This window comes from Parasteatoda tepidariorum, chromosome 8, assembly GCF_982258835.1.
Source record: "Parasteatoda tepidariorum strain Cologne lab strain chromosome 8, Ptep-v5.0, whole genome shotgun sequence".
In the NCBI taxonomy this organism is placed as follows: Eukaryota; Metazoa; Arthropoda; class Arachnida; order Araneae; family Theridiidae; genus Parasteatoda; species Parasteatoda tepidariorum.
This window is the reverse complement of record NC_141762.1, coordinates 12,046,208-12,058,461: the sequence shown is the minus strand read 5'-3', so window position 1 is coordinate 12,058,461 and position 12,254 is coordinate 12,046,208. Positions and strand designations below refer to the sequence as shown.

At 29.1% G+C, this 12,254-nt stretch overlaps 1 protein-coding gene across 4 annotated transcripts in view; it reads right to left on the bottom strand.

Annotated features, from left to right (window-relative positions):
• LOC107439209 (uncharacterized) overlaps positions 1 to 12,254 on the bottom strand; it is a 29,112-nt gene that overhangs the window by 2,076 nt on the left and 14,782 nt on the right. For all 4 annotated transcript variants that reach the window (XM_043051815.3, XM_087149845.1, XM_087149847.1 and 1 more), the window contains 5 exons: positions 9,906 to 10,856; positions 6,712 to 8,142; positions 3,443 to 3,649; positions 3,184 to 3,357; positions 1,555 to 1,638 (listed from right to left, as the gene is read on the bottom strand). In XM_043051815.3, the coding sequence (XP_042907749.1) occupies positions 1,555 to 1,638; positions 3,184 to 3,357; positions 3,443 to 3,649; positions 6,712 to 8,142; positions 9,906 to 10,856 (2,847 nt within the window). The remainder of the gene's footprint in view (positions 1 to 1,554; positions 1,639 to 3,183; positions 3,358 to 3,442; positions 3,650 to 6,711; positions 8,143 to 9,905; positions 10,857 to 12,254) is intronic.

Genomic DNA, 12,254 nt, shown 5'->3' with positions numbered 1-12,254 from the left:
AGCTTTTAGTAACAAAGGGAATCAGTCATGTGGTCAGACATTTTTGTCAGAAGTAAATTATTATATGGCCCCAAAACTCATTAGGCATGGTAGACACTACCTAACATACCTAATACTGTGGAACGACAATTATCTAATTTCTAATTATACGTCAATTCGGTTATCCGATATCCTTTCCGATGTGTGCTTGCATTTCATCACTGATACTACTCAAGGATCAAAGAGCTATTGATAAGATTAGATGGTTTAATATAAAAGCTTTCATTCTAAATCTGTTGTTATAAGAGAGTAAACAAAAGTTGAAAAATTTTAGGAGTCCTAAACGCTAAGAGCGCTATCTTCAATTTCGCTAAAGCTTGAAATAGTTAAAAAAAAAAGAAGAAAAATTTCAGCAAAATGACTGGAGTGGGCAATGGCTAAACAATTAAGTTCTAAATTGTTAAAACGGAACAAGGATGATGCATGTCATGAACAAATTAATGATGAGGAAATTTTACAGTGTAATAAATAAAACAGCATATGAATCTGATGATTCTAACAGTAATGTATTCAAATATGATGTAGTAATATAACCTTGCAGATAAAAGAAGACATGTTAATTAAATATATGGAGTAGTTTAAAAAACAAGAAGCTGATTTTAGCAAATTATTATTACTACAATGAATCCGAAACCTAGCTGCAAGAAAAAGAGGATTTAACAAATAACAAAAATACACCAACAATTTTTTCATGATATTGGTAAAAATATCATGAAAAGATTTTTGATCTTAATTTTAAATATTATAATGTGACTCATTTTTAGAAATTTTTACCCTTAGTTTTTCATTAATAATTTGTACACATAAATAATATACCTTAACAATAACAATTATATAGTTTATAATAATATACACTAATAATAATAATTCCTACAGTTAAAAAAATACACTCGGAAAAGTTTCCCAAATTATCCAACATGCTCATGGTTTTGAGGCTGTCAGATAATCGGGGATCTTCCGCATAGGAGATATGGACACAAATATGTTAGAAAGCTGTAATTTTTTATGCAATTTATTAATAAAATTTACCAGCTTGTAATGTATGGTTATTGCTTTGACTATTTTTTTCTTCAAAATTATACAACCATTTAACATAGTTTTACAATGCCACTAAAATATTCAAAAATAATTACTCACTATAAAAGTTTTAGTCAGACAAATAAATAAAAAAAATAACAGCATTGCTCTCATAGAATCAGAGCTAATGTAGCTCTCTGCACTCGTAGTTTTTCGATAAATTTATATTTTTACAAAAAATAATTTAAAAAATTTCAAAATAATTAAAATAATTTTTGAAATTTTCTTTTACAACTGACCTATATGTTTACTCAATGGAATTTGAATAAAAGTGTCAAATAATATTTTTGGATTACTATAGCATAAAAATAATAAATAAGAGAATAAAAATTATGAATAACTAAATTTTAAATGTGCGTTTTAACAAATTATACAAACAGTATAAACATATCAGGCTGAATTAAAAAGTTCATAAAAAATTACCAATATATTATATACCTTTGTCATCTTTTCCAGTTTCAAATAATTCCTTAAGAACTTTTTCAGGTTTCTCACTTGTAGGATAAAAGACTGATATCTCAGCTAGGAAGGAAAAAAAAAAATTGAAGAACAAAAATATAAAATATGATTAATAAAAAATAAAATACATAATGACAAAATTTAACTATTATAATACTAGAAAAATTTTTATTTTTAAAAAACTTTTTTGTTTTCAACATATGAAACATAATACAAAAGCAAAATGCCTAATTAACATTCATTAATTCAGTACATTACACCACTGATCCCTAATTCCCGGATTGATACTTGCCCGTAGATTAAATGATACTGGGCTGATACAGGAACATTAAATTATTTCCATTTTATTTACTGTGTTATATTTATTTAGGGTTTGTATGATTTTCCATGGATTAGAGGTTAACCTGAAGCTAACAGATATCGCCGAAAGCCGCACATGCATACTCTATCTATGGGAAAAACTTCTCTCGCCATTTATCTGAAGTAGTGGCGTGGTGTTGACTATGGTTATGAGGTATAACTATTTCAAGTAGGGGTGTTAGGTCAATATTTAAGACAGGTTTTTACTCAGGTCAATGAGAGAAAGGGAATTGGGGAGAGAGAAGCTTTCTTCCTTGAAATGCGTTACTTTTCGTTTTCATAGCAGCAGCGAGTTTTAGTCTTTGTGGCGAGAGGAGTTCTTTACACCGACAAACTATAATTGCATTTAGTTTCAAGGCATAATTTTCAATTATTTATTATATTAATAAAATTATTTAATAAAAACAAACTCAAATATAAACAATCAACAGCCTCCCCCTTAGCAGGTTGATATAAACTTATCAAATGTTGACCAGTTCGCGTAGATAAAAAGGTTAGGGAGCACTGGATTAGATAATGTTCTTAAACTTGTTCATCCAGAATCAGCCAGTAACAAATGACATAAGCCAAATAATGTTGCAGACATGATTCTATGTTTCAGAATACTGATAGCAATTGTTCCGTAAGAATCATCCACCTTCACTACCAGATCTAACTGTCAAGAGTGTAAATGAAGTAGGAAATTATTACCTAAATTTGCTTTTAATCATCTTTACTTAATTAGCTGAATTACATGAATAATAGAAGGTAAATAAAAATATAACAGATGCAAAGGTGGAATTATTTAAAACACAAAATGATAGCAATCAATGTTTCGAGAAGTTTCTTACTGTACAAAATAAACTGTCAGAAGAATTAAATAAATATTGCTTTAATCACTTTTATTTAATAATTGTTATAACTTTTTTTAATTGCAAGATACACAAATATTTACATTATTTTGAAGTATATAATCTTAAATTATGAAATTTGAACAGAATCGGTTGATTAGTTCTTAAAAAATGAAAGTTTAAAAATACGACATTTTTTTAAAAAAAATTTCTGTGTTAAAAAGAATTTAGGTGATTTCCTATAAATACGTGTGTAATTTCCTATTATATACTTTAAACAAGGTAAAGTTGTATACCTGACAACTTGAAAACTTTTCAATCATTATTCAATTAAACAGTAGAAGCTTAAAATTTTTGTTTAAAATTATCACTGGGTAAACCAGTGTTACATAGTAAATGAATATGTGTAAATTCTTACCATAAAGCTTGCAAAATAAAGTAAGAGTTCTTGAATTCTTTACAGAATCAACAGAATTACAAATGTATGGAATCAGGTATTTATTGATTATGTTTACTTTGGCCCAATACCATCCACGGTAAGCAGCAAATAAAACTAATGGAGTTGTAAACAAGTATTCCTTAGCATAGGTTCCTATAGTAAATAAATTGTTTTAAGATTAAGACAATTTAAATGAAATTTCTAAGACAAAGTTCAATTAAGGGAGATAAAAATATACCTTCAATGCATTTTTCCTTGATGGACTTTACCAGAAAATCTACAGTATCCACACTAGGTCTTACAACACTAGCCGATATATATTTTTCCAATATGCATTTTGATGATTCCCAGTCAGATATTTTCAATCCACTAAACCTACTACCTTTAATGGTTGGCAGTTGTTGGGCCTTCAGACGCAGAGAACCATAAAATACAGCTTCCTCCTCTAAAAACGTAAAACATGCTGTTTCAAAACCACAACAATAATTTAAACACATTTAAATTAACACAGTGTGTAGAAAGGAAAAAAAGGTGCATATTCAAAAAATTTTTATCGAGAGATCAGAACTAATAAGATGTAATCTAGTGATCATAACTAATAAGATCTTATCTAGCAATCAGAATTAAATATTAAATTCATAATTAAACTAAATAACTGGGATAATGTTATGACACAAGTATGATGAAATATGCTATTTTACGATAGAAACACACGCAGACACAAATGTATACCAGCTCTATACAGTCGGACCCCAATTAATCAATTCATAGGGACCGAAAAGATCATTCGCTGAACCGGGGATAATTATTAATATCGTGGGCAAAATAGAATGAAAAAAAAATGGACTTACTTTACCACATCTCTAAAGAGCAAATTCACAAAATAAATAAAAAACTTACTAATTTTATTCAGGAACTTAAAAAACAGCGAATGATTACACGCTGATCAATTTGAAATTTTAAAGTACTTCATGAGTAAAGTTTGTTTATTTCCTTGATTTCTCTCTGCTTCATTACCATTGACTTCTGTGTCAGAGTTGCTATTCATTGTTTCCGATAAATTTACTTCATTCATATTCCCGAAAGGATGGATACTGTAATCATTTGGAAAGCAATCCATAATTTTTCTAACTCAAATTAAGAAATTTTTTTGACCACTGGAATAATTCGCTAGTTCGGGGTTTTACATTCATTAAATAGCGGTTTTTGCCTTAATTTCAGTCGGGGAAATAGAAAAATTAAATAAATCGCGAAACTCGGTAAATAGGATCCAACTTTATGTTGATTGCAGGTCTAGAGAACGAAAGATAATTATTTTATGAAGCTTGGAAATATTTGTAATATAATCAGAATTCAACCCATAAATGCAGATATTTCTACCAGTGTATAACTATTATTTAAACAGTTAATTTTTTAAAATGAAAAATGAATAAAAAGGCAGTGTTTTCAAGGGATGGCAGCTTATTTTTAGGAAAAGGGCAGAGAGGGCGCATCAAAGGACAAGCAAGTTGAGCCCCCTTCTAAAAAAGTGGAGAGAGAATACTGATATACAGTGCAGAACCTCTTATCCGGAAATCAGAAAACCGGAAAACCAGATAACCGGAATGAAATTCGGAACCGGAAATTAATTTTCTTCCATTAAAAAATGTTTTTTCCTGCAAGATTTTGACCCCATTTTGTTATTTAGAGCGTACGGCGTATGAGTTGATGAAGGAACTGATTTAGATGACGGATCAAAAGCCGTTTATAGACGAATCTCACATAAGCACAAATAGCTTATATATGTTATTAATGTTAATAATAACATTAATAACATATATAAGCCTGTATGTAATTTTTATTTCATAATTTCTTTCCTTATTTAAACTTAAGTGTATTATTATTTATCATTTTTTATTATTTCTAAAACTATTTCAAAATAATTTTTTTAGTTTCGTTTTATAAACATTAAAAAAAAAACGCCATTTTGTAGCAATTCAGAAAACCGGAAAAATCAGTTATCCGGAATCGCGATGATCCCGATCGTTCCGGATAATCGGTTCTCTACTGTATAACAATAACTTATATATCATACTTTTAGCAAGGGATGATATCTAAAATAAATTTCTAATAGCAATAATATTTGATTGGTAGCGTTGTAAGTTACAGAAGCATAATTATGTTGAGAGTTAAAAATTACATTTAAGAGACACTGTATAGCAGCAATTAGATAACAATTTATTAATTTAGGAAATAAAGAGAAAAAAAATAATATTATTAAATCAGAATTGAAATCTCCTATTTATGAGCAAATTAGCTTGTCATGCCATATAGCTGGTGATTGCTAAACTCACTGCATATAGATACTTTTCACTACACAAGCCTGTTTTACAATACATTATTGCACAGCTGGGAAAAAATTTTAGGATTAAAGTAGTATAAAAATACAAATGCCAAGATACACAGTGTTCCAAACAGTGACAGGCATGAACTGAATTAATAAAAAAAATGTTCAATACTTATATTTAATAATAAAAATAGATTAAAAAGATACATTTATCAGAACTATTTTTTCTCAAAGAAATTAGAATATAAAAATGTAAAAGGGTTACCCTAATGAAAAGTGGACACTACAAGTAGCTGCAGAAATACAATAGTGTCACCAATCAAAGGTTTAAAGATAGGTAAAAAAAAAAAAAAAAATGCACCGAATATTGCATATTATAACAAATTATTCAATTCAGCTCGCATAAGAGCATATTAAGTGAATGTAAAATTGCGCTAAAGATAAATGCACAGTAGTACAATTTTTATTGCAATAGGTGTCTGCACATTTTATTTATTCAGTCAGAGTGAGGTACTAATATCATGAATAAAAACTCATGTTTAGTAGTCTTGCTCCACTGTTTCCTTACATCTGATGTATACTTATGCCTGCGCTTAACAAAAACTTTTAAGCAGTTCTTTAACACACCAATCATAGCAAAGCCCCATTTTTCAAATTGCCATGATAGAAACCAGACATAATTTTGACCTTGGTCAGGCAATGCGAACACCGGAGTTGGTACAGTTTTTACCTAATCATCACACCACAACCGAGAGGATTTTTTTTTAGCCATGATAGATTAAATGTACACCTTGCTGTAAACGCACAACAGCTGTTAAGTGGGCTGCTAGGATCAAATGGACAATCTCCAACTCAAGCAGAGTGAGAGATGTTTTAACTAATTGCACTACCCGAGTGTGAGCTAATTTGTCCATGACAGAGTTAGACTTTAGTTCTGACTTTAAAAATAGTATTACAACACACTGTTACATTCAAGACACCTCCATTTCTTTGCGACTTTACATTCACTTTAAATGCTCTCACGAGAAACCAGTTATATGAAACTTACTGTGAACTCCTCTTACCTTGAATGGTGACACTATTCATACACTCCCTATAGTATTTATGATGCTATCATGCCTGTCCGAATTTTAATTGAGCAACTTTTTATAATAAAGAAATATAACATTTTAAATTATTACCTGCAACATCATAAGGAATATCCAAGAGATCTTTCCATACACCAAGGATAGTTGCTATCAACATTGGTGAATACCTGTGGTTAACTTTAAGGATATCACAACAGAAAGATATCGCTTCTCGCTTATTTGCTTCAGATTTACAAATTAATGTATATATTCTGCAAAATGCACAAGAACCATTTAGGCTCAAGTTATTCACTGCAAGGATCAGCTGACGAATATTAACCACAATCAATAGTATCAAGTCTTTAAAACACTCATCCGACTTTTCTAAGTCACGTAAAACATTAACAACGCATTCCTCAAAAGGGGATAAAAATACAGATGGATCTTGCTGTTTTTTAAAATCACGCACAGGATTATATTTTTCAATCAGTGAGAAATATTTCAAGACATAAAATACAATAGATTCATTTTCAGGTGAAACTGTTTTATCTTTAAATGCCTCAGTTAACTCTTTCGTACTTGATAAAAGTTTCCAAGTAAATGGTAAAGAGCACTTTATTTTTCTAAAACAACTAGCAATGATTTCAGGGACCGATTTGGCAAAATTTTTCCTTACAGGTCTCTTCCACCTTCTAACATAATTATAATACTTTTTTTCAGATAAACTCTTGGAGGTATTGCTTACACCTAACTCATCTTCTTCATTAGAAATATCCTCAGGAACTTCTTCCAAGCAGGAATTTGTAGTAACTTCAATATTTTCGCGTTTATTCATGATTGGAGATACACCAGCAGAAGTCTGAGAATAAGCTTGCGTTTTTGATTCTTTTTCTGGAACGTTTTTAGAAAGAGATGTATCATTTACAATTATGGCGCTATTATCATTTTTTGATTTTGCCATCCATTTTGGTTTACGGACTGTAGTCTTGGATTTGGCATTCCTTCTTCTATTTAAAATTTTTTCAATTTTACTAAATGATTTCAACAGTGATGTGGAAAATTCAATTTTATGGGATTGGTTTAATTGTGACAATGATTTCATGTTCTGTTTTGTAATGGAAGATGATTGGATGTCAGTGCTATCTTCAAATGATGAATTGTTAGATTTAGCAGTTACCAAATTTACTAATTTCGAAGATGTTTTTACTTTTTTACTGTTTGTGTTGCAAGTGCTTTTGCTGTATTTATTCAAATGAAAGGGGGGACGAAGGAAACTGGCATTTTTTGAAAGCAGTGTAATAGACTGCTGTTTAGTCACATTATGAACAACTAAACTTTGTTTGTTAAGCTTTTTGTTTTTAACTCTTGCAATTTTCTTTTTAGGCATCATGCATGATTTGGGGCTTTTATTTAGGAAAGTAGAATTATCATCTGGTTTAAAACTTCTTCTGTAAGGAGTTTCTATATTTGTTACAATTTCCATCTGAGGCTGCTCAGTCAAGCGATTTTGGACAATTGATTTGCCTGTCTCCTGCTTAGAGTTTTCTGAAAAATAAATAAATTAAAAGCTTTAATTTTTTTCATTATGCATGGTAAATGATAGAAATTAAATCAAATCATTAGGACTTAATCTATATTAGTCTAATTTTTGATGTACATAAAATTACACCATAACATAAAACTTTGATACTTAATCTTTTAATTACTTAAATAAAATAAGGATAATATAAAACAAACAAATATTTTTTTCAAATTTTAGAATTGATGATATAGGTGACTGACTAAAATAAAGTTAAATTTAAAAGGGTAAAAGTTAGAATGCATCAAATGCCAAGTTTAAATGGCTTTTAGGTTTGCTTTCGTTTGAAAAGGTTTAACATGACTTAACTATAGTAAAGTGGCGAATTATATAAGTCTTCGAATTATTTAGAAATAGTGGTGGATAAAAACTTAATAAATCGAATTTATTAAACCAAGAATCACACATTAAAAAGCTACCACTCGAAAATATTTATCCGCTGTCTGGAGCAAATTAGCGTCTCTGCTATTTAAAAAAATAAATAGAAAAGATAGTTGAATTTATTTATGTTGTCAAAATATTAAGTACCCAAAAAATTTATTTAAACAAATTACAGTGACACCTCCAGGAAAGACGACTTCTATTCACGACCACTTTTGGGAATTCTTTCTATAGACTTTCTGTCGAAGAAAACCTTTGAGAGTGACCATTAAAACCACTTCCAGTGACCTGCACCAAATGCGGAAAAGGTCAAATAAGGAAACACGAAAAAATATCAAAACAAACAAGTAGATTAAAATGTATTCAAAATATTTGTGTGAGGCTCTTATTTAGAGAGTTCTCTTTTAACAATACAACCTCATGTTCTTGTCAAAGTGCACTAAAAGCAATGTTATTCATGAATATATAGAGTTGAAAGTTTAATTAGAAAAAAAAAGTTATTTTAGAAAAAAATAATATCTCAAATAAACAAACATCTTCTCACTTTTTAAAGCTAATTTTTATGACATAAAATTAAATGTAAACTTTAACAAAAAACATAATTGTTTATTTATTTAAAATAGTTTTATCATTCATAATTATATCAGTTGGGATCATTTTTATAGGTTCTAAATTTTATTCATCGATCAGTCTTTCCAGGGCGCTAACAGAAGTGGCATTTCTGCATCAAGAAAATGACACTAACTAAAATTAAAATCGTTTATGAAAAATCACGAACTTTAGATAACAATTTTGAACGGAGGTAATCCAGGGCGCATAGCCAAATTTTTCAACAAAAAATAAGCACTTTTTAAGCACTCAAAAATATTTGCAAGCACTTTTGACAATTGACGTTTTTATCCGGATTAAACGCCATGTCAAAAACACACAGCAGGCACAGTTTTTTGACGATTATCAAAAATGATGAAATTTTTAAATCATAAAACAAATGGCGTTTTCATACGATATGGACCGGCGGTATGCCGGAAAAGATTGGGGTTGAATTAATTGTGAAAACATTTAATAGAACAATAAGAACAGTGTCTTTTAGCATAATACATGGCAAAAATCAACGAGGTAAAGGGAAAATTAAGCACTTTTAAAAACACCCAATGAAAAAAGCACATTTAAAGGCTTTTAAAAAACGATAATCGAAAATAAGCACCTTTAAGCACTTTTTTAAAAGGCTATGCACCCTGGGTAACCTCTAAGAACAACCAACTTCCATCAACGACCTTTTACTGTGGAATGATGAGTGATTGCTCCTGAGAGGTTTCACTGTATTAATTTATTTGTAAGAGTTGCTTACCTTTGACCTGAAGCAAAGTGGATTCTTTCCTCAAAGTAAGCAGTGGTTCAGATGATTCTTCTTCAAGTGAATCATGACAGCTTCCAGGTGAAAGAACAACAGTGTCGATTTCCCATCTCTCTGATGGAGATAACTCAGAATGTACTTCCATTAGATCATTGGGTAGAATTGGTACAGTTGAAATCTCATCATTATCTGTTACTTCCCGTTCTGTAACCACGCTTTTTGATTCATTTATAGTCCTCAAAATGTGTAAAGATTTGTGACAAGAAGAGCCCATTTCAACATCATTCCTACCGTTATTTATTTGCAGTGAATTTGAATACATTTCCTTTCCAAATTCAGATGCAGAAGTTGCACCTGTAACTGAATTTAATTTACCTTTAAATGAATTTATAAATTGACTTTTAGGTGAACTGGTGAGTTGATCTTTAGGTGAACTATCAGGTAAATGAGCACCATCTTTGTTAAATGTGTTTGAACTTAAAGGTAGTTCATGCTTTTCACCATCTTTAACCATCACAGCATGATAAGAAGGAATTGCATCACTTTCACTAGATGGATTTAGTTCACCAATAGTTTCAATACCTGTCTTCATTTTTTTGGTGTACTTAAGTTGTGAATATTCAGAAGACAGTGCATCAAAAGGAATAGCAGTAATTTGTTTTAAATTATATTCATTTGGAACAACCAATGTTTTAGAAGAAGAGGAAGTAGAATCCTTTTGTAATGGAGAATTTAAATCACTAGCAGAATTTACAAGCAATGTGTTAAATTTACGTTTCTTTAATCGACTTAGTTTCTTCCTCATACGAGGGGGTGATTTAATTGGTGACAGTGGTTCCATTATATTGAGATGAAATTCAATATCAGTATTATGGTGAGGATTACTTTTGTTTCCATAGCTGAGATTTAAAGAGGATGGTGTTTTTTCTATCAATTTTGAGCTATCTAAAAGAAAAATATAACAAAGCAACAATTAATTTTTTAGGAAGAATAATTTAATATAAATTTAAAAAAATAACCAATACTAAATGAATACTAACAAAGCAGTCAACTTCTGATTATTAACTAGTACAACTTATAAATAAAAATAGGTAATTTTTGCAAGTCAAGCAGGACAAAATGTGTTTTATGTATTGTAGCGCATCCCAAAATTTTTAGAATCAACTTGGTTAACAGAAACATTCAGAAAAAAGGTTTGTATAATTAAAATTCTACAGTAGTAAAAAAAATAAAACCAATATACGAACAATCAGTTTTATTATTTAACTTATTAAATTAAAAAATAACAGAGTTTTTAGGTAAAAGTAAATTAGATTATTCAGTCAACATTAAACATGAACTTTAAAATAAATAAAAAAAAACAAAAAATCAATTACAGGTAGTTTACTTTAAAACTCATAAAATTGATGAACAGCTAAACTTCTAAATTTAATATTGTTAGTAAATAACATCTAAAAACCATTTGAATTTATTATAATTTTAATAACAGCATTGATTAACTTTTTATAATAGCACTTAGAAAACTAAATCCTTCTATATTGGTTCACATGCTCTACCAGTCATAAGAAATATAATGCAGGGGAGTAATTGGTGAGAGTAACAAGAATGTAATATTGGTAGAATATTTAATAAGTGTTTTATCTTGTTCGGTTAACGTTCGCATAAAAGAAAAAAAAAATACTAGAAATATGGCACGAAGTTTGCAAAAAGAAAGAAAAAAAAAGGTAAAGGTATAAGAATAATCTAATAGTAATAAGAACTAATTTTAAGGGGTTACTGTACCCTTGCAACATTATTTTTAAATAAAGGTATATAATCATTCATTTTGTGCATGCTTTACATGCTCATTTAATTTATAATTAATAATTTATCTTCAAAAAATAGTTACACTGTTTAATTTTTTTAAAATTTAAAAAAAAATTGAAAAATTTCAACATTTTAAAAAAAATGATTTTTCTTAGTGCTTACAATATTCATCGTAACAATTTTGTGCATTCATTTGTTGACATATCAATTAGAACATTTTTTACAGATTATTTTGTAAAAAAGTAGAAAAAGGGTTAAAAATTCCAGTTAGGTATAACATGCTGTAAAAATTGTAATACCTCATAAAATGCTCATTCCATGCACAGTTTAAATAAGTTTATTATACTTAAGATAAAAAAAGTTTATTTCAAAGCTTTATCTTAAATAGAAAAAAATTCCTTAGGGATTTAATTAAGATTAAAACATAAAATTATCATCTGTGAGATTTTGTTTTAGGGCAATCTAAAATCATTCATAACTTTTTAAAAAATGTAGATAGAGATATAATTTTTTTTCAGTGCATTTGAAATAGTTTGA